At 41.9% G+C, this 23,595-nt stretch overlaps 1 protein-coding gene across 1 annotated transcript; it reads right to left on the reverse strand.

The window, feature by feature from the left end:
• Positions 1-637: 637 nt before the first annotated feature.
• PCYOX1 (prenylcysteine oxidase 1) lies at positions 638-23,220 on the reverse strand. The gene is made up of 6 exons (XM_059943049.1): positions 23,042-23,220; positions 21,731-21,937; positions 20,528-20,702; positions 4,993-5,204; positions 4,485-4,637; positions 638-3,970 (listed from the first exon to the last, which is right to left on the reverse strand). The coding sequence occupies exons 1-6, from the start codon at positions 23,211-23,213 to the stop codon at positions 3,312-3,314; spliced, it is 1,578 nt and encodes a 525-aa protein (XP_059799032.1). The 5' UTR covers positions 23,214-23,220; the 3' UTR covers positions 638-3,311.
• Between the last annotated feature and the right edge of the window lie 375 nt (positions 23,221-23,595).

Consider the following 23,595-nt stretch of genomic DNA (forward strand, 5'->3'; position numbering starts at 1 on the left):
GCAGAGCACAGGCTCTAGACGCTCGGGCTTCAGTAGTTGTGGCGCACTGGCTTAGCTCTACAGCATGTGAGATCTTCCCGGACCAGGGATCGAACCCATGTCCCCTGCATTAGCAGGCGGATGCTCATCCACTGGAAGTCCCCGAGGTTTTTAATGCATTAAAATACAAGAATCTTAACTAAATATGAAACATTGGCAAGGATGCCCATTTTCTGTATCTTTTACCTCTGAACAGAGATAAAGAAGCTGCAAGCCTGAGTGGGTTTCTTCTGAAACATTAACTGGAATTTTCAAAGTTCTTGCCATAACTTTGATGGACTCTGACTTTTTCACATACGTTTACATTCCAAGTACGGTTTTGCTCAAACAACACAGGTTTGAACTGTGCAGGCCCACTTCTATACAGATTTTTTCCAAAATAATTTTGATTATTAGTAAATAATTTACTAATACTACAGTGCTACACCATCCATGGTGGTTTGAATCCACGGATTCTGAACTGGATGGAGGAACCACATGTGCAGAGGGCTGACTGTAAGTTACACGCAGATTTTTGGCTGCTCGGGGGTCAGCGTCCCTACCCACCACATTGTTGAAGGGTCAACCGTATAGTACAACAGAAGTAAAACACAGGAAGTCATGATATCATGGTTTTATTTTGAACATACGTGGGAAATTTTTTTGAATACAGGAGTAGAAATACAATTCCAGAGAAAAACATTCCAGTGCATTGTGGTTCTTTGTGGAGTAGAAGATAGTGATAACGCTGCCCGTGATATATTCACCTAGTTCATAAATTTTATGGTTCACAAACTCAAATGAGAGAGATTTTACAGATGGTTGTATCATAAACCTAACTTTAAGAAACCTATCAAGCAAATGCTTAAGCTTCTTTTTGTAATCTGGTAAAAAGCCTACAAATCATGAATCGCTTTAAAACTGGAGAGTGGGGTGTACACACAGTATGTGAGGTACTTGTAAAGTATGATAAAATGGGTGGCTTATGTGTATGTAAAGTGGTATTTCCTATTTATAGGAAATGTTTACAGCAAAAGAATAGCGAGAGGGATCAAACTAACGAAGGCCAATACATTTTTATTTTTCCATTCTCCTCTTTTTAATTCTTGACGAATGTCGACAAGCTTGTGTTTTTTGCAGCCACGTAGAGCTGAATTGTTGAACTGGTTTTCTAAGTGTGGTTCCTAGACCAGTACCATCACCTAGGAACATAACAGAAATGCAGTCTTTCGTATGCCACTCCAGACCTACTGAAACAAATTCTGGGGGTGAGGCTCAGCAATGTTTTAACAAGGCTTCCAGTTGATTCCGATGCACACTCAAGTTGGAGAACCACTGGAGCAGAACTTGGCCTTCATTCAGCCCCTGCATAATTTTTACCAGTCTCTTCTGTAAAAAGATGATTTGAGCGGCCTCCTGGAATAATGGGCCCTGATAGGATTTTTCTTCCAATTAAAAAAAAAAGTTTTTTTAATACTGTAATTGCATTAATACTAATATGCTTGACGTACGGATAACCTGTTTTGCTCTTTGAGGAAACAACTTCAGATGCCTTGTTGGAAAACAGAGTTGGGTTTGATATAACAGCAACCTTTTAAGTTGGTGTTCTAAGTAAAAATATATCCAATCGCAAAACAAGTCTATAAGTGATAGAAATTAAATTACCTCATTAGTATTCACCCACTTTTAGCATATACATAATAGTATTACACTCTCTACATAACTGTCTTCATTAAACCACAAAAGGAAAAAATATGAATGTCTCAACATACTTAAGAATAAAAATAGTAAAAAGCTGACCCTTTGACAAACTATAAATTTAATTCCTGCCTCTACATCAAATATATCTTGGCAGTTTTATCGGCATATTAATGTTCACAATTGTAATAGAGAAGAAACTGTTTTAAGAATCAATGTTCTCTTTTTTGCTATAATCTGGAGGACTTTTTTTTTTTTAAAACAATACATGTTAACTTGGTTGCAGTTACTTTTAGAATTCACAAGCTTTTACTTGTCCTGTCCTTCCAGTGACTAAAAGGACAGTCACTCATGATCTTTGTACAGATGGAGAACTGGTTCTCAAGTTTGGCTACATACTAGAATCATTCAGGAAGCACTCCTACAGGTGATTCCAATGTACAGCTGAGGCTCAGAACCAGGGCCCCAAAAGATTTCAGCAACCAATTTCTCAACCAAAATGCTACAGTACCTTTAGAAGCATTTAACAGTTTGAACATACACTGGATCTGATCAAGGAAGGTGTCTTGCTGAATATCCTACTCCAGTGCCAACTGCTCTGGAGTAATCTAAGTCGCCTCTGCTGTGAGACTGTCAACGCATCTTACTATCAAGATTACTAGAGTTCTCACTGAGAGAAATCATTCTTTGCAACACGGACCCGCTTTGATAATGGATTGGGTTTCTTGGGACTTTTAAGGCACTAAAAACCCTTGGGAAACATCATAAACCGCCACCATCAGTGAATCTCAACCCAGGATGCAAGTTAGGAACTTTCAAAAGCTACAAAAAGCTGAGGTCCTATCCTCCATCAACTAAATCAGAATCTCTGCTGTGGAGCTCTATCACTATTTTTAAAAGCTCCTCAGGTGAGGGTTTGATAATAGAAGGCCAATTTCTTAAATCAATAGCCTGTACTTTTCATTTTACTTAAGATTTTTGTATGACATCTTAAATTTATACTAAACTAAGACTTCTGAATTTCACCCCCAATAAAACAGAAGCAATGAAAAGAACATTCTGAAAGTCAAGGCTTCAAGCATGGGCATATGTACTTTGAAAAATATAAATTACTAAAGCCAGGCATAAGATACCAGCTCCCATAGTAGTTGTATCTGACTGAAGATCACATCCAGCTGCGAAGCACAAATGAACTAGTCCTGAACTAAAAGATAAGTCTTCCTCAAGTGCCCAGCTTAAAATCCTTTAAGGTTTGGTTCAGGGCCCCACCCCAGACCTATTAAATCAGAATCTCCAGAGGAGCTAGAGAATCCGTACGTTTAACAAACTCCAGATGATTCTTATGATCAGAGACGTTTGGGAAACATTGCTGATGGATATTAAAGAAAGAATAAAGAAATTTTGGAGATGCAATAGTTATGCCTTCATGCTTAATTAGAACCTTGTATTTCTCATGATTCACCGGGATTATTTTTGTTAAACAATGATAACGGCAAAATATCTGATTCAAAATCATCTCTGCTCAGACTCTGTTCTTTTTTGCCAGTGATAATTCCATTTGGAACCAGGAGGGGAAAAAAAGAAATAGTGGTATTTCATAGTTCAGTTTTAAGTTTCTCATATAACTCCTCCTGGTCAATCATGTGTGTGTGCCCGTTCCAGCGGTGATAGGCGAGGAGAGCAGCATTGTAGCCTGCAACAGCACTCATTTCCATGGCACTTGCTGCAACCTCCATGCCGTTGAGGTAATAAAGTCGATCGTGGAGTATGATGGAAGGGCATTTCTCTGGAGGCGTATAATGAGGGTATGCAAGCCATGACCGCTTCACAGCATAATCATAGGACACAAAGAGCTTTAAAATTTGTTCTTTAGTAAGAGGTCCTGCGGAAAAGATCTTCCAAACGTGTGCCCTATCCGCTTTTGGTTGAGGATTATTATTTTCTTCTACAGAAGACACAAACCCAATGCTGTTAATGAACAAATCTGGATTATCAGTGGTTAAGATTGTACCAAGATCAAACTCATCTAAGGCTCTAGAGGTAAAGACAGTTGAATTCAACTGCCCCTTAATTAAAGTTGTCACTAAAGGTTCGTAGTATTGATGGAATTCCTCAATTGGAGGATCAAAGTTGAGAAAAGTTATATTGGACATTTTTCGATTCAATGGAGTGGCCACCAGGACAATGTCATAGAAATCTGAATGGGTCTCAGATCCAGTTTGGTAGACCGCTTCATACACCTTTGTGGGATTTCCTAGAGGAAATAAGGAAGCATACATTTTTTTAATGTTTCTAACATACTATATTTTATACCTTCTAAAAATAAGTCTATACCTTCTTAATAGTTTCTCTATAATTCTAAGGAATTAAACAAGTTTTATCCCTTAAGATAATTATCCCTTGCATTTGTATTACAATGAGGCCAATTTTCTACTTGGAATGGAAATAAAATCTTGTCAATAAGTACAAAATATGAAATTGTTACTTTTGAGGATGAAATTGTTTTTTAAATCCGAAGAGTCATGCTGCTGTACTTGAGCACATTTATGAATATTTCTACATGACATACAACACCTCCAATTTAAAATTCCATCATTTGGGACTTCCCTGGCCGTCCAGTGCAGGGGGCGCAGGTTTGATCCCTGGTCAGGAAACTAAAATTCCATCATTTGGAACTGAGTGAGAGATGGAGAAAGAGGTTTTTCTCCCTGAGCAATTATTTTCTGCAGGGAAAATTAGGGAACAATAAAATAGAAGTTCAAGTTTACCTGTCTGCTTGGTCCTTGTTTTCTCCTCTATGGACATTACTGAGCCAGATATAAGATTGCTTTTGGAAGCCTGAAGGAGCCGTGAGCAAACAAGTTTATTGCCACCTTTTACTGCCCAAAGGCCAGGATCAGTACAGGACATTGACACTGCCCCTGTCAGCAGTAGGAAGAAAATGTGTTTTAATTCTGACTCTGTAAGAGGCCCTCTACCCCCTCTCCCTTCCCAATTAGCTGAGCCCTGCTCCAAATGTCTTTAGACATTGCCAAATGGCCCTGGGAGCAAAAGCTCCCCCAGATGAGAAGCATTCAACTAATAAAAGCTAAAGACTCTGTTCCCATAGAAATGCACATTTACAATACACAATTTTGCCAACATTTTTATTGTGTCTGAGGTTTCACAAAGAAAGGTAGTCTTCTCCAAATCATGGCCTAAAGTAAAGAGCCATCATAGCATCAGGTAAACCACTCTGTAAACTAATGTCCATAACTATTCCAAGCCCTGACTTACCTACAAAGCCATTGATGTTCATGGTTTGGCCATAATTGATCCTCATGACTGGAGTAATAATTTCATCAAGGAACTTCTCAGAAAAGCCTGCTTTCTGCAAGGTTTCAAGAAGTGATCGGTTAAATAATCCAAGGTAGTCGTCCCCTCCTAGGGAATGTAGTAACTTTTCTACGCTACTGAAGGCATAGTCATGAGATTGGTAGCGGTAGATCCTTTTGAACAGAAAGGAAATGGCCATTAAACACCAAACAAGACAGGGGGAAGGGTACACATAAAGAAGGAAAATAGCATTCTAAGACTCAAAGTGACTTTCATGTGTCCTTCTGATGAGTTCCTACCTATCCTGTGAGATGCACCTCAGTCACCATCTGCCCCAGGTATCCCAGAGGTTCTTGGCCTCCCTCTCCCTCCGCCTCCTCTGGGGCAAGTCCACTGTCCTTTATATACACTCTTCTGCATTAATATGGTCACTGGGAGCACCTTTCAAGAAGAAGGTATGTCTTATTCATCTTATCTTGAGCACACTTAGACATGTCTAAAGTTTAACTTTACCTTTCCACTAGACTTGATCCTCTCTCCTCCCACAACCAAAAATAACGAGTTACTCCCAACATCCTACATGTCATCCTCAGTTCATCTAGTTTCAAATTTAAACATTTCACTTCTCCTCTCTGCTTCTCCCACCTAAGAAGGAAACCAACCTTATCAATCTTTCTAACATCTCTTCTGTTACTTCATTCTCATCTCCCTGATCTTAAATGAGGATTTATATTCAAACTACTAAAATGAATAACTGATCTACCTGCCTCTAGTTTCTCTTCTTTGAAACATTTATGAATCTCCCAGATGTCCTAAAATACCCTTATTTTGTCATCCATCCACTTACTCAAAAAACATCTTGAGGGCTTCCCTGGTGGCGCAGTGGTTGAGAGTCTGCCTGCCAATGCAGGGGACACGGGTTCAAGCCCTGGTCTGGGAAGATCCCACATGCCGCGGAGCAACTGGGCCCGTGAGCCACAACTACTGAGCCTGCGCGTTTGGAGCCTCTGCTCCGCAACAAGAGAGGCCGCGATAGTGAGAGGCCCGCGCACCGCGATGAAGAGTGGCCCCCACTCGCCGCAACTGGAGAAAGCCCTCACACAGAAACGAAGACCCAACACAGCCAAAAATAAAAATAATAAATAAATAATACATAAAAAATTAAAAAAAAAAAAAAACATCTTGCGTATTACTGTTACTTACTAAAGTTCTGACATTAAAAAAAAAAATCTTGGATTTTTAGAGCCAAACTCATCAAGTCTAACTAACTCCTTTGCTCAGCTGCAGATAAAGAAACAAAGTAGAAGTTAAAGAACTTGTCTAAAAGTCACATGGCAAGTAGAAGACTCAAGAACCACTATCCCCCTCTGCCTTCAACCACACACACACACACACACACACACACACACACACACACACAATCTTCCACTTGAATACAGCTGACCCATTCATTCACTGCTCTCTAAACATGCTCTGGATATTGCTCCCAAACACTGCACTACCTCTTCCCTCCATCTGGAATACACTTCCCATCCCTAATCATAGAACAACTAGCTACACTTTCCTTCAGAGCCTGAATCCCACCCCCTTAGCAAAGTCTTACCCAACTTCCCAGTCCACAGTGATGTCATCACCTCCGAAAGTCCCAAAAACTTAGCACTCATGCTCAGCACTTAGATACTACTTCAAATTATTTAATTTTTAGGAAATATCACCTGACATTTCTCTGCACTTTAGAGACTTGAAAAAACGTTCACATAAATTAGTTCATGCAATAATTCAATACATATTTTTTCAGGTTGCAAGTGATACAAAAATGAGGAAGACATGGTTTCTTTCTCTCAAGGAACTTACAGTTAGGAGCAGGTACTCAGGCATATGCACAGATAAGTGTATGAAGGAAAGGAAGAAATAAATGCCAAGGAAAGATCTCTACCAGTGATCATAGAAGAGTTTTTACATCAAATTTCTTCTCTCAAAATAATCTGTAATTTTTTTAAAGAGCAGAGATAATGTCATATCCATTTCAACATTACCTACTGTCTAATGGTGTAGTATACAAAATGCTGAATATATTTTTGTGGGAAAATTCTCAGTGCCAAAACTGAGAAATTAAAATAATTCCTTCCAGCCATACTGTTTGGCTTGTAGTCCCTAGGAAGTTGGAAAAAGTAAGATGAAAACACTGAGTTCTTCAGAAAAATAACACACTGAATACCTCATAAAATGAAGAGCAATCTTTTGCTAATGGTCAGCATGACAAAATAGTAGCCAATTAAATAACTTAAATATGATGTTATAAAAAAATTATTCCCTGCCTCCTCCCACCTGAGCCCCAACCCCACTCAAACAAGCGTCCTAAGTAAAGGCCTCGTAGAGGGTGACATGAGACAATATATACCATATAAACACTGAGCACTATAACTGCTTTACAATACTAGTTGCATAACAGCGGTCCCCAACCTTTTCGGCACCAGGGACCAGTGCCATGGAAGACAATTTTTCCACGGACGGGGCGGGGGGTATGGTTCAGGAGGTAATGCGAGTGATGGGGAGTGGCAGATGAAGCTTCGCTCACTTTCCCAGCCCGCTCCCCCCATACCCCCACCCACACCCCCGTCCCCGCTCACCTCCTGCTGTGCGGTCCGCTTCCTAACAGGTCCGGGGCCCAGGGGTTGGAGACCCCTGCATTAGAATGCCTATTTACAGGCTTCCCTGGTGGTGCAGCAGTTAAGAATCCGTCTGCCAATGCAGGGGACACGGGTTCCAGCCCTGGTTCGGGAAGATCCCACATGCCGTGGAGCAACTAAGCCCGTGCGCCACAACTACTGAGCCTGCGCTCTAGAGCCTGCGAGCCACAACTACTGAAGCTCGCGCACCTAGAGCCTGTGCTCTGCAACAAGAGAAGCCACCGCCAAGGAGAAGCCTGTGCACCACAACGAAGAGTAGCCCCCACTCACCGCAACTAGAGAAAGCCCGTGCATAGCAACGAAGACCCAACACGGCCAAAAATAAATAATAAATGAAATAAATAAATTTAAGAAAAAAAGAATGCCTATTTACTAAAAAGTGAGACGTAACTAATAGTTTCTGCTAATCAGATTGCTTACACAAACTTCTTTTCTTTTTAAACTACATTTGTATAACCCCTACCCATTTATTCACTCATTCATTCATTTAATCATTCAACAAATATTTATTTATGGAGCATCAACTTTGAGTCAGACACTGTTCTAGGTGCTAAGGATGCAGAAGTCAGTACTAACACAGAAAAAAGTCCCTTCTCTAATGGAGCTTTTGTTCTAGATGGGGAAACGGCAATAAAATAAATAAAGAAATGCAAGCAAATTATATGACAGTTTAGAGGATGATAATTATCAAGGAGAAAAGTAAATCAAAAGTAAGATTGGAGGGCTTCCCTGGTGGCACAGTGGTTAAGAATCCGCCTGCCAATGCATGGGACACAGGTTCGAGCCCTGGTCTGGGAAGATCCCACCTGCCACGGAGCAACTAAGCCAGTGCACCACAACTACTGAAGCCCGCACGCCTAGAGCCCGTGCTCCGCAACAAGAGAAGCCACCACGATGAGAAGCCCACACACTGCAACGAAGAGTAGCCCCCACTCACCTCAACTAGAGAAAGCCCACGTGCAGCAACGAAGACCCGATGCAGCCAAAAACAAATAAACAAAATTAAAAATAAAAATTTTTTTTTAAAAAGTAAGATTGGAAATGCTTGGAGCTGACAGGGTTGCAACTCTAAATAAGATGATACAAAAAAATAAGTAGTCAAGGAAAGCCTCAATGAGAAGGTGATCCGTCAGCAAACACCCAAAGGAGGTGAGGATACAAGCCTTGCAGGGACGGGAGTGGGGGGGAATATTTCAGACAGAGGTAAGAGCAGTGCAAAGGCCTTATGACAGCAGCATGCCTGGTATTGCAGCTGAAGCAGAGAGATCCAGGAGAACAGGTAGAGGCACAGACAGAAAAAAGTAGGGAAGGTGGGATGAAGCACTTCTACAGTAATTGAGTAAGGACCTTAGAAAATCTGCCCCTACGTAAAAGCAATGAGAACACTGACAAATATTGTCAACATCAACTTTCTCAGAACTCTGGAAATAAAATCCCAGGAGAATTTATTCAAGAAAAATGGCTGAATGTCTGTAAGAACAAATGAGCCTTGTGCTAGTTTAACTTCTCCTATTCCCATTCCCCTCTTGCTAGCAACAAGGTAGCCTTCAAAATCAGCAGCCTTGCAACTACAATCCCTGTGAAACCAGCAAGCTGGCAGCCACAGGAGGGGATAAAACAGGCTTGGAGCATCCCAAAATTCCCATTCCCAGAGAAGTGCCACTTTTGCCCTATCTGGCAACTCACTCAAAAGCTCTATCCTCAGGGATTGTCCTTTTCTTTTTCTAAATACAATTTTTAAAGGATATACTCCATTTACAGTTATTACAAAATATTGGCTATATTCCCCAAGTTGCACAATACATCCTGTAGCCTATCTTACACCTAATAGTTTGTACCTCCCAGTCCCCCACCCCTGTATTCCCCCCCACCCCACTGGTAACCATTAGTTTGTTCTCTGTATCTGTGAGTCTGTTTCTTTTTGTTATTTTCACTAGTTTGTTGTATTTTTTAGATTAGGGCTTGTCTTTTTTGACCTGATTCAGAGCTCGCTCTGTACGAACAGCCCATCCTGAGTGCATCTGTCAAAAACATCAGTGGCAATTTAACATCAGCTGCCTGAGGCTGTGATACCAACTGGGGCTAATAAGAGGCTTACCAAAAGATTTTTTTTAAATATTGGGGAATGAAAAACCCCAGTTCATTCCTGGGGACCTAGAAGCTCATGCCCATGTACAAGGCTGTCACATGCCCAGGAAAGACCTGAGAAGACCCGAATCTGTCACCTCTGGCTGACCTTGAGGCTTTCAGCAAGCCAGAAGTAAAGGCTAAAGTAGAGTTGTAAACCACCCTCCAGAGCATTGCAAACATATCCCAACACACACACTTGAATAGCCATACATGGCAAAGAATATAGACTTCACAGAATCAGTCCCAGAAAGTCACTAAACAAACAAACAACAACAAACCTGGGGTAAGGGAAATTCTGATTTCCAGAGCTGCCATTTAATATTATTTTAAATGTCCAGTTTTCAACAAAAATCACGAGATACTCAGAGAAACATGAAAGTATGGCCCATACATGGGGTGGCGGGGGGGGAAGGAGTCAACAGAAACTTTCCCTGAGAAAACCCAGACATTGGACCTACTAGACAAAGACTTTATTTATTTATTTATTTATTTATTTATTTTGGCCTCACTACACGGCACATGGGATCTTAGCTCGCCAACCAGGGACCGAACCCACGACCCCTGCATTGGAAGCACAGAGTCTTAACCACTGGACCACCAGGGAAGTCCCATAGACAAAGACTTTAAATCAGCTATTATAAATATGTTCAAAGAACTAAAGGAATCCATATCTAAAGAACTAGAGCAAGTATGAAATCAATGTTGATTAGAACAAATAGACTGTTAATAAAGAGAAAGCAATTATAGAAAAAAATGAAAAATTCTGGAGTTGAAAAGTATAGTCTGAAATTAAAATTCCCTAGAGGGGCTCAACAGCAGATTTGAAACAGCAGAAGAAGCAGTGAATTTAAAGATAAGGTCAGTTGAGATTATACAATCAGGAACAGAAAGAATCAAGAGTTAAGAAAATGATCAGAGCCTCGGAGCCTGTGAGACAACAAAAAGCATACCAAGATACACATAATGGGAATCCTAGAAGGAGAGGAGAAAAAAGAAACGGACAAAAAATTTATGAAGAAATAATGGTCAAAAATTTCCCAAATTTGACGGAAGACATTAATCTATACATCCAGGAAGCTCAACAAATCCAAAAAGGATAAACTCAAAAATATCTACACCTAAACACATAACGGTTAAACTGTGGATAAATAAAGAGAAAATCTTGAAAGCTGCAAGAGAAAAGCAACTCATCCAGCAAAAACGATCCTCGGTAAGATTAGGAGCTGACTTCTCTTCAGAAGCCATGATGTCCAGAAGATAGTGGGATGACATATTGAAAATGCTGGGGGAAAAAAAGACTATTAACCAAGAGTTCTATATCCAGCAAAAGTAGCCTTCAAAAATAAAGAGAAATTAATATAATCCCAGGTAAACAAAAACAGATAATTTAACACTAGCAAACCTGCCCTACAAGAAATACTAAAAGTTGCCCTTCAGGCTGAGATAGCACCAGACAGAAACTCAAATCCGCATGAAGAATGGGTAAAGGTAATTAAATAGGTAAATATAAAAGACAGTATAAAGATATACAGTTTACCCTTAAACAACACAGATTTGAACTGTATGGGTCCACTTATACACAAATTTTTCTAATAAATATACAGTTGGCGCTCCATTTCCACAAATGCAGAACTCACAGACACAGAGGGCCAACTGTAAGAATCTGAGCATCTGCAGATTTTGGTATCTGTGGGGTGGTCCTGCACCCAATCCCCTATGCATACCAAGGGACTACTGTATATGCTTGAAATTCTTTTCCCTTGTCTGACTTTTTAAAAACTGCATAAAGCAATAATTATAAAACTAATAAGCTTATAGAACATAAAGACATAATTTGTATGACAATAGCACAAAGTATGGTGAGGTAACAAAGCTATACTGGAGTAAAGTTTTTGTGTACTATTGAAATTAAGTTGGTATTAATTCAATTAACATTGTTTTAAGCAATTAACATTATTTTAAGTTAAGATAGTAACTGTAATCCCCAGGGAAACTACTAACACAATAACAAAAATATGTATACTAAAAGAAACAGCAAGAGAATTAAAATGGTACACTCTCTAAAACAAAAGAAGGCAGCACCTAGAGGATGAATAAATTCTGGAGATCTAATGCACAGCATAATGATGATAGCCAACAATACTATTTTATATACTTCCAAGTTTCTAAGAGACTAGGTCTTAAATGTTCTTGCCACATAAAAGAAATAATAATTATGTGATATGACAGAGGTGTTAACTAGCTATGGTGGTAATCATAATGTAATATATATTATAAATGTATCAAATCAACACGTTGTACACCTTAAACTTACATAATGTCATATGTCAATTATATCTCAATTTTTTTTAAAGGCACTATATGCTAACAATGAACAATACGTAAAGGAAATGAAGAAAACAATCCATTACAATAGCATCAAAAAGAATAAAATATTTAGGAGTAAACTTAACCAAGGAGACAAAAAGACTTGTACACTGAAAACTACAAAACATTGCTGAAAGACATTAAAGACATCCTGTGTTCTTGGATTGGAAGACCTGAAATTGTTAAAATGTCCATATTACCTAAAGTGATCTACACATTCAGTGCAATCCCTATCAAAATCCCAGTGACATTTTTTTTTTTTTTTTTTTGCAGAACTGGAAAAAATTCCTAAAATTCACATGGAATTTCAAAAGATCCCAAATAGCCAAAACAATATGGAGAAAGAAAAACAAAGCTGGAGGTCTCACATTTCCTGATTTCAAAGCATAATACAAATCTACTGTAATCAAAACAGTTTAGTGCCAGCATAAAAACAGACATACAGATCAGTGGAACAAAACAGAGAATCCAGAAATAAACTCTCATGTATATCATCAAATGTTCATCAAAGGTGCCCAGGCTACACAATGGGGTAAAGAATAGTATCTTCAACAAATGGGCCTGGGAAACTGGATATCCACATGCAAAAAAATGAAACTGGACCCTTACCTTAGATGATATACAAAAATTAATTCAAAATGGATTAAAGACAAAAACATAAGACCTGAAACTATAGAACTCCTGGAAGAAAACATAGGGAGAAAGCTTCATGACATTGGATTTGGCAATGATCACCTGGATATGGCAACGAAAGCAAAAAGAGATAAATGGGACTGCATCAAACTTAAAAACATCTGTGCAGTGAAAGAAACAATCAACAGAGTGAACAGGCAACCTACAAAATGGGAGAAAATATTTGCAAACCATGTATCTGATAAGGGTTTAATATCTAGACTATATAAAGAACTCTTACAACTCAGCAACAACAAAAATCCAATTAAAAAATGGGCAAACAATTTAAATAGATATTTCTCCAAAGAAGACATACAAATGGCCAACAAGCATAGGAAAAGATGCTCAAGAGGGACTCCCCTGGTGGCAGAGTGGTTAGGAATCCGCCTGCCAATGCAGGGGACACGAGTTTGAGCCCTGGTCCGGGAGGATCCCACATACAGCGAAGCAACTGAGCCCATGCACCACAACTACTGAGCCTGTACTCTAGAGCCTGCAAGCCACAACTACCGAGCCTGACTGCCACAACTACTGAAGCCCACGTGCCTAGAGCCCATGCTCCGCAACAAGAGAAGCCACCGTGATGAGAAGCCCGCACACTGCAACAAAGAGTAGCCCCCGCTCGCCGCAACTACAGAAAAGCCCGCACGCAGCAATGAAGACCCAACACAGCCAAAAATAAATAAATAAATTAAAAAAAAAAAAAAGATGCTCAACATCACTAATCATTAGAGAAATGCAAATCAAAACCACAAAGAGATTATCATCTCACACCCATTAGGATGGCCGCTATCTAAAAAATAGAAAATAACAAGTGCTGGCAAGGGTGTAGAGAAATTAGAACCCTTGTGCATTGTTGGTGGGAACGTGAAATGGTGCAGCTGCTATGGAAAACAGTACGGTGTTTCCTCAAAAAATTAAAAGTAGAATTACCAAAAGATACAGCAATCTCACTTCTAGGTATAGATCCAAAAAAAGTGAAAACAGGATCAAAGAGATAATTGAACACCCACGTTTACTGCAGCATTATTCACAATAGCCAAGGGTGGAAGCAACCCAAATATCCATCAAAAGATAAATGGATTAAAAAAAAAGAGACAGCAGTAATGGGGAAACAGAGGAACAAAAATGATATAAGACATATAGAGGGACTTCCCCAGCAGTCCAGTGGTTAAGACTCTGCCTTCCATTGCAGGGGGCACAGGTTCAATCCCTGGTGGGGAACTAAGATCCCACATGCCGTGTGGTACAGCCAAAAAAAAAAAGACATATAAAAAGCTAATATCAACAGTAATTAAACATAAATGGACTATACTCTCCAATCACAACACAGAGATTGGCAGACTGGATTTTAAAAATAATCATAATAATCCAACTTACCTAGTCTACAAGAAATACACTTTAGATTCAAAGACACAAATAGGTTGAAAGTAAAAAGATGGGGAAAGATATACCATGCAAACAGTAATGAAAAGAGAGCAGGAGTGGCTATACTAATATCAGAGAAAATAGACTTAAGACAAAAATTGTTACTAGAGACAAAGGAGGACATTTTATAATGATAAAAGGGTTACTCCATCAGGAAGACATAACAATTATAAACATATATGCACCTAACAACAGAATTCCAAAATACATGAAGCAACACTGACAGAATTGAACGGAGAGACAGACAATTCAACAATAATAGTCGGATACTCCAATATCCCACTTTCAACAATGGGTGAACAAGTACGCAGAATATCAACTGTAGATTAGTTCACCAGGGCTGCCATTACAAAGTATCACAGGCTGGCTGGCTTAAACAGAAATTTATTTCCAACAGATTTGGAGGCTACAAGTCCAAGATCACGGTGTTGGCAGGTTTGGTTTCTTCTGAGGCCTGTCTCCTTGGCTTGCAGATGGCCACCTTCTTGCTGTGTCCTCACATGGTCTTTCCTCTGTCTGTGCACATCCCTGGTGCCTCTTCTGTGTGTTCTAATCTACTCTTCTTATAAGGACAACAGTCAAATTGGATAGGGCCCAGCCTAACGGTTTCATTTTAACTTAATTACTTCATTAAAACCCTATCTGCAAATACAGTCATATTCTGAAGTACAGGAGGTTAAGGCTTTACCATATAAGTTTGGGGGTGGGGAGGACACACAACTCTGTCCATAACAAACAGGAAATTAAAAAATGATGAATGGGATTATCTACATCCTATCAGGTCTTCCAAGCCATGGTACAGATTTTGGCTATAACTCTGCATGAAATAGCCACTGAAAGTTTCTCAGCAGAGGAGTAATGTGATGACTCTTAGATTTTTAGAAAACTACTTTGGCTGCTATGCTGAAAACGGATTGTGATGACACAAAGGCAAAAGCTAGGAGATGAGTTGGGAGGTGTATTAGTTTCCTATTTCTGCAGTAACAAATTATCACAAACTCAGTGGCTTAAAACAATACAAATTTATTATCTTATGGTTCTGCAGGTTAGAAATCCAAAGTCAATCTCACTGGGCTAAAGTCAAGGTGTCAGCAAGGCTGGTTCCTTCTAGAAGCTCTGAGGGAAGAAATCATTTTCTTGCCTTTTTCAGTTTCTATAAGCCACCTTGGCTCATGGCCCCTCCAAGCATCACTCCAACTTCTTTCTTCCATCAACACATCTAATACTCGTTCTGATTCTCCTGCCTCCCTCTTATAAAAACTCTTGTGATTACATTGGGCCCAGCTAAATAATTAAGAATTATCTCCCCTTTTCAAGATCCTTAACTTAATCTTATCTACAAAGTCCCTTTTACCATGTAAGATAACACATTCACAGGTTCCAGGGATTAGAATGTAGACATCTTGCAGAGGGAGGAAGGCATTATTCAGCCCACCACAGGAGGCTATTCCAATAATCCAGACAGGACCTCCCTGGTGGTCCAGCAATTAACACTCTGTGCTTCCAATGCTGGGGATGCGGGTTTGATCCCTGGTTGGGGAACTAAGATCCCACATGCCGCCAGACAAGAGATAATGGTGGTTTGGATCAAAGTGGTAGCAGTGATGGTGGTGAGAAGTGGTGAAATTCTGAATATATTTTAAAGACTGACAGGATTCAAGACAGACTGGATTTGGGAAATGAGAAAACAAAAAGAATAAAAAATGACTTGTTAGGAGTAACTTTTTTCCTTTTAGGAAAAAAAAAAAGGGTGTTTATAAAGCCTTTCACTATGAGTCCTATCAGTCTCAGATCAAGAAGTGTTAAAGATCTAACATGTCCCCAGAAATGCACTAAGTGCTAGAGACAAGAATGAGCTTGAACCCAGCCTATAAGCCAAGATATCTCAACAGGAAGCCATTTTGTGGACCACAGGATTCAATTCAACAAATATGTGACTGAATATCTATGACATTCTGGCTAATATGCATACTACAGAACAACACAAGTGTGTGTGTGGTGTGCACCATATAATACTTAAGAAATGTTTGAAAAGAGAGATGAATGGTGACTAGAGTATTAGGAAAGGGGTGAGATAAGACATGAATTTGGGAATTAAAAATGGCATCCAACCAGAAAAACTGCATAAATAAATGCTCAGAACTGGAAACTGACTTGGCAAGTGTGGATATCATGGGCAGCAGGATCTCCACCCAAGTACCTTCAACAGCAAAGAAAAATGCATACTCCCAGGGGTGTGGGGTGTTGCCTACCACAAGCTTGAACCCTCTTTCAAGTATCATGGTTTACTACTATCACATGGGCCTTTGCTCACACCGTGCACACTCTGAAACAGAAGCACAAAAATGACAATGTACCTCCCCAAAGCTGGTCAACAAATCTCCCAAAAGTTTCTACAGAAGATCACACAAGCCACTTTCAAAAGGAGCCAACTGGATCTGTCATATATATCCAAAAAAGGGAGAAAATATGTTGAGCAAGGACTTTAGGTTTCTTACACCATTCAAAGAAAAACTCAAGAATATTCTCCAATTACACATTTTAACCTAGTGGTTCTCAACCCTGACTATAGGCAAGATTCACTTGAGGTGAACACACCAATGCCCAGATGCCTACTCCAAACCAATGAAATAAAAATTCTCTAGGAGTAGAGCACAGCATTCTTTTTTTTTTTTAATTTATTTTTTGCTGTGTTGGGTCTTCATTGCTATGCAAGGGCTTTCTCTAGTTGTGGCGAGTGGGTGCTACTCTTTGTGGCAGTGCACGGGCTTCTCATTGCGGTGGCTTCTCTTGTTGCGGAGCACAGGCTCTAGGCGCACAGGCTTCAGTAGTTGCAGCACACGGGCTCAGTAGTTGTGGCACACGGGCCCTAGAGCGTGTGGGCTTCAGCAGTTGTGGCGCGCGGGCTCAGTAGTTGTGGCTCGCAAGCTCTAGAGCACAGGCTCAGTAGTCGTGGCACAGGGGCTTAGTTGCTCCGCAGCATGTGGAATCTTCCCGGACCAGGGACTGAACCTGTGTCCCCTGCATTGGCAGGCAGATTCTTAACCACTGTGCCACCAGGGAAGTCCCACATCATTCTTATTTTTAAAACATCTCCATGTTGGGAATTCCCTGGTGGTCCAGTGGTTAGGACTCCGCACTTCCACTGACGGGGTCCCAGGTTGCATCCCTAGTTGGGAACTAAGATCCTGCAAGCCACGCAACATGGCCAAAAAAAAAAAAAAAAGATCCCCATGTGAATATAATGTACAGCCAGGATTAATAACTACTACTTTACTGAAATGTTGGGGATTTCACTGTTCCAGATTCCTCTTTGGCAACCTCTGTGGCTCCCAATCCTGGTTTTTGTGACATGGGTGATATTACAAATATTAAATAACTGGTACAACATTAAACAGAAAGTAGACTGACTACAGCACTGGAACTGAGTCAAGACTCCCTGCTGGGGCAGTGGAAGAGACTCCCAGAGAAGAGAAAACATGCAGGTAGTAGCTATTTCACAAGTCCAGCAGTATTTCACTACTTTAGCAACCGGCACATGCTGGCTCAATACCTGCCCTTTCTCCAACTATCTCATAGGGTATGACAAAATTATCAAAATAAGATCTGCATGTTCTTGATTTATTGAAAGAAACAGAAATGTATGATGGATGGCCCTTTAAACAACATAAAGGTCAGAGCTCTATAATCAAGTATCAAAGATACACTGGAGGGTGGCAGTTAATTCCATAAAGTTTGGGAATTGTTTTCTAAAATCAAAAATAGTATAATCTACAGGGAACTATATTCAATATCCTGTGATAAACCATAACGGAAAAGAATATGAAAAAGAATGTATATATATATATGTATAACTGAATCACTTCGCTGTACAGCAGAAATTAACACATTGTAAATCAACTACACTTCAATAAAATAAACTTTTTAAAAACAGTATAATCCATGTATCCCCTCACTGGGTCTTTTTCACAGTTCTATAATACCCTGAATTCACTTCAAAAGTGATTTCTTAATTTCTCAAAGGGCAATTCTCTACATGTCAAGAAAACTGATACACACAGGCAAGGCTGTATCTGAGGCCATGTGAACTTGATTTTCCTGCTGAGGATGCAGCAACATGCCACCTTTCTTTAAAAAGTGACTGGCTGAAAAAAAAAAAAAAAAAAGTGACTGGCTGTAATGCAGGGGACAAGGGTTCGATCCCTGGCCCGGGAAGATCCCACATGCTGCGGAACAACTAAACCCATGCACCGCAACTACTGAGCCTGCACTCTAGGGCCCGCGTGCCGCAACTACTGAACCTGCATGCTGCAACTACTGAAGCCCGCGTGCCTAGAACCTGTGCTCCGCAATGAGAAGCCACCGCAATGAGAAACCCGTGCACCACAAGGAAGAGTAGCCCCCGCTCACTGCAACTAAAGAAAGCCCACGCGCAGCAACGAAGACCCAACGCAGCCAAAAAATTAAAAATTAAAAAAAAAAAAGTGACTGGCTGTCTCTACACAAATTCTATATATTTTCCTAGTAAACTGCTTGTCTCTCTACTAGAATATGTATTCTTTGAGGGCAGGGACATGTTCTGGGTTCTACATCTTTAGGACCTAGAATACTGCCTGGCACATAATAAGTACTCAATATTTGGTGAATGAACAAACGAATGAATGACTACTTTAAAACAACCTGCACTATAGCTGAACTTAACGTACCCGCTGGAAAGGAGTTTAAGAAATTGACCTCAGAATGATGTTTAGAAAGAAAGAAATCCTTAACTACTATAAGTTACAGAAACTAGAGTACATTTATCCTATCCACCTCTTACATTTGTGCTGGGCAATACTTGGTCATATGACATGTAATTTTACCTTTTTTTTTTTTTAACAGACTTAATTTTATTTATTTTTTTTGGCTGCGTTGGGTCTTCGTTGCTGCACACAGGCTCTCTCTAGTTGTGGAGAGTGGGGGCTAATCTTCTTTGCGGTGCGCAGGCTTCTCCTTGTGATGGCTCCTCTTGTTGCGGAGCATGGGCTCTAGGCACATGGGCTTCAGCAGTTGCAGCACGCAGGCTCAGTAGTTGTGGCACGCAGGCCCTAGAGAACGTGGGTTTTGATAGTTGTAGCGCGCAGGCTCTAGGGCACACGGGCTCAGTAGTTGTGGCTCGCGGGCTCTAGAGCGCAGGCTCAGCAGTTGTGGCGCACGGGCTTAGTTGCTCCACAGCATGTGGGATCTTCCCCGACCAGGGATCGATCCTGTGTCCCCTGCATTGGCAGGAGGATTCTCATCCACTGCACCACCAGGGGAAGTCCCTAATTTTACCTTTTTAACAATTATTTTATTACGTTGGCACAGTCACAGTAATGAAACACTATTAGCATTTACAAGCTGAATTTCTCCAGGATCTAAAACTGTAAACCAGCATAAAAATTAGCACATGCCAATGACCTTAAAAAAAAAATAGGTTGTATCTTTCAAAGGTAGACTGGTTATCTTATGGTATTTTTCCTACTTACCAAAGCAATGCATATTCATACACAAAGAAATTTTTGAAAATACAGAAAAACATAGAGAAGGAAAAGAGGCACCTGTATTCTCACTACACAAGACAGTGTGGGAATTTAATATCCTAATTTAAATTCTTGGGGCTCAGGACTGATATTTCAGGCTGCTGGCTCACTGAAACATCATGTCACAGTTAAATAAAGCTCATTTAAGTTTTCTGATCCTTTCTACAAGCTCTTGTACACATCAGCTCATTCATCTACACACAACACTAAAACAGTTCCAAGATTAAGAGGGAGGACTCTGGAGCCAGACTGCCTGGGCGAGAACTCCAGCTCCACCAGTTACTAGGCGGGTGGACTTGCACACTTGAAACCTCTCTAAGCCTCCACCTTCCACACCTGTGAAAAGAAGCTAATAACAGTACTTACCTCAGAGAGCTGTCATGAGACTTCAAGGAGTTAATATTTGTAGAGCATTTTAAAGTGCCTGGTAACATTAAATAAGCATTTGCAAAATATGTTTTCAGAAGCAAAAATAAACTACCCTTTCAGCTTCGAAGTGGATAAATGGTCTGCGTATTGTATACAAAACATTTTGCCTAACGATCTTAAAAACAGGCTGCGGTTAGGTAGAGAACTGTTCCGAGAAACTATAATTCCTACAGATCATCTAATAAAAAGTCTTAGGTTAAATGGAAGAGAAAGAATTACCTCATAAACTTGTCTAATATATCCTCTACCCACATGTGCATTCGGAGGGACTGAAATCCATAGTGCCAAATTAGTTTAATCATGTTTATTATAAACCAGCTGTTCTCCTCATATACCAGAGTCTCTCCGTTATACACCCCCACTAGGCCACTAGGGCTCTGAACAGCAGAGAGACCTGCAAAAACAAAGAAAGGTAGCTAAGTCAGTGGTTTCTGTACTGCTCAAATGAGAGAAGGTAATCTGAAGCTATCGGGGACATTCTGAAGTGAGTGAATTCGGGCTTCCCCCAGTTCTCAGGAGACATGTTAAAGGAGCTCTATCTTTAGAACAGTGGGTGATACACTAGACACCACACTTTCCAAAAGCAGATTCCCTGAAAGATGGGTTGGATGATCATGCAGATATATCAAAATGAGACTGGCTATAGTTAGTCTAAAAAGACTAAAAAGTCAAAAGAAAAAAACAGAGAATGAGCTGAATTCAACTTAAAAACAGAAATGTCAGACATGACTCTTGGCAGCGTAAATGGCTCCTGACATACACTCGCCTTCATGGAGGAAAGAGGCCCAGGAGGCGTCCACCGGAGATGTGGCAAGCAGCTAAGGAAAAGAAGTCAGCCCCATCCCTGTGCAAATCCTATTTTGCATAACTGGATATTCCTGATAACTGGAAGAAGGCCAAAATTACACAATATTCCCTGAGGAAGGAGCCTGCAGAGGCCGGCCACGCTTCCCCCACACCTGTCCAGTGCCTCTGCTGGTAGGCAAGCAGTCCGATGTCCCAAGTTCTAGGCACATGTTTGCACCTACAGCTGTGTGAGTGACCTTAAGCCAGACAACACCTCAAGTCTCTGGGCCTCATTTCCCCAGCTGCAAAATGAGCACGCTAGGGTTTCTGCTAACTCAAACCATTCTTTGATTCTTTAACACGAACCCAGAGGTTTGAGAACCCACAGCAGCAGCCATCCCCACCCTGAGCCCCATGGCTGTAATTCCAGATAACTGAAGATACAGGTAACTAGTGTCCCATTACAGCAGAGCAGCTCCTAAGGCAGTACCAACTGCTAGCAGGAAAGTGAGGAAAGCAGTTTTACCAGCTTCACTGTAAAAGACGATTAACAAGGCAGGAAAGTTTCAGTTCCCTATCTGATAACAATATCCATGCATATTGAAGTCTGCTTAGCTCTAAGGCCAAATTACATACCCAGGTCCTTGACAAAACGCTTCATGTGCAGATTTAAAGGATGGATGACAGAACCTCCTGACTCATATTCTTGCCCCTGCATAGTCACGGTGGCCAGACGGCCCCCCACCTCTCCTTTTTCAAACACGTCAATCTTCACATCGTTCCCAAATTTCTGCCGCAGATAATAGGCTGCTGAAGTGCCACCAATGCCAGCTCCAATAATCGCTATGGGGGGAAAAAAAGGAACAGGTTTTTTTCCCTCTTACCAGCTTTGTAGGTTTGCTTTGTTTTTGAAAGGCCATAAATCAACAACAGACGTTGCTTAAGGCTGTTATCAACAATTTAGGGAAGGCTGGGGAGGGGGAGGCAAGTGGCAGCTGCAGTGAAGATAGAACTATGAATCTGGACACTGCCCCCAGACAAAAGTGGTAGTTACACTTTTTTTTTTTTTTTTTTCCCAGATGGCCCAAGATTCTCACAGTTCGTTGCGGAAGGACCAAGCGGACCGCCGCACACCCTTCTTTGTGCCCAATGCAAAGGAACAGAGGAGGTGGGGCCTCTCCAGGACGCATTTCAAATAAAGTGGCCGCCATTTTTGCCTTGATTTGTTGTCTCGTTAATGTAAACAGGTTAATGATTCCAAAGAACACGGCTTAAAGGGGAATAAAAGAACAAAGCAAAACAAAATAAACAGGGGGCAAACCACCAAAACGACTCAAACTAAAAGAGTGACTGTTTCGGCTGTGTAGTCGTCCTAGGCAGAGAACTTGTGCAAGCCAGGGGACTGTGCCAGCCGGCCGACTTCAGCAAAGCGAACGGGGGAAGGGCACCCCAGCCCATCACTGGAAGCAGACGCGGTCAGCGTGGTCAGCGCGGTCAGCTTATCTGCGCTGCTTGGTGTGCTGTACCCGCGTGCGCCTCTCATCTGCAGAGCGGAATTGGCCCGTCGCTCCCGGACCAGCCAGAAGACCGACCTCCCAACAAGTGCAGCAAGGGAAGGCCGCGGGAGGGGCCTCAGCCTCCCCGGAGCCCAAGGCCTCCGACTCAGGAGCTGCAGGGAGGCCTGGCGCCCGCCCGCCAGCCCGGGTCGCCCCCCTCCACGGCCCATTGCTCAAGTAGGCAAGTCTCCACGCCCGGGAAAGGGCGGTCCCTGGGGCACGTAAAGCGGTCCCGAGGCGCGAACAGGGAAGACCTCCACTTGCGCAGGGAGCTCGTTGTGCGCGGCCCGGCGGGCGTCGCGGGTGCCCGGCCTGGCGCATCAGGCAGCGGCCGCCGGGCGTGGGGCGCGCTCCCACCGCCCCCGCCGCGCGCCGCCTCCTTCTCGCCTACCGATATTCTCCGGCGGGGCCCGTGGCTCGGCGCTCCCGGGGAACCCCCAGCTGCACAGCAGCAACAACCCCAGCCACAGCCCCATGGTCAAGCAGGCGAGCCGTCCAGCGGTGCGCTCCACGGCTCTCGGAGCGCTGCGGTCGAACTGGAAAGCCCAGCTGTCCGCCCGCATTTGAGTCTGCGCTCTCTGCCCGCCCCGCCCCCTGGCTGGCCTCGCCCCTCCAAGCCCCGCCCAGGTCCACCCCCAACCTACCCCGCTCTGCTGCACAGGCCCTTGACACCCCACGGCCGCCCTTGACACCCCAGGGCCACCCTTCCCTCCAAGAGCTGCCAACCCGGTCCTCTCGGTCCCCCAAGCCCGCCCTGCCCCTCCGAAGCCCACGTTGCTTCAGGGAGACACCAAAGGCCCCAGAGGAGGCTCACCCCAGCTTTTAATTTCTTCAGTCGTGCCTTCTGTCCCTTCAGTAGCTCTCGCTCAAACAATGCACACAGCTAATCGCTGCCAGAGACAGACCGGGGGTGCAACAAACACTTTACTGAGTGATCACTATGTT

This window comes from Balaenoptera ricei, chromosome 13, assembly GCF_028023285.1.
Source record: "Balaenoptera ricei isolate mBalRic1 chromosome 13, mBalRic1.hap2, whole genome shotgun sequence".
Classification (NCBI taxonomy): Eukaryota; Metazoa; Chordata; class Mammalia; order Artiodactyla; family Balaenopteridae; genus Balaenoptera; species Balaenoptera ricei.

Excerpts from the sequence above, each read along its gene's own strand:
- PCYOX1 (XM_059943049.1), bottom strand. The coding sequence starts at position 23,213 with ATGCGGGCGGACAGCTGGGCTTTCCAGTTCGACCGCAGCGCTCCGAGA. Across the intron at positions 21,938-23,041 it reads GGCCCCGCCGGAGAATATCG|CGATTATTGGAGCTGGCATT; the intron begins GTAGGCGAGAAG and ends TTCCCCCCATAG. Across the intron at positions 5,205-20,527 it reads ATATTAGACAAGTTTATGAG|GATCTACCGCTACCAATCTC; the intron begins GTAATTCTTTCT and ends TCTGTTCAAAAG.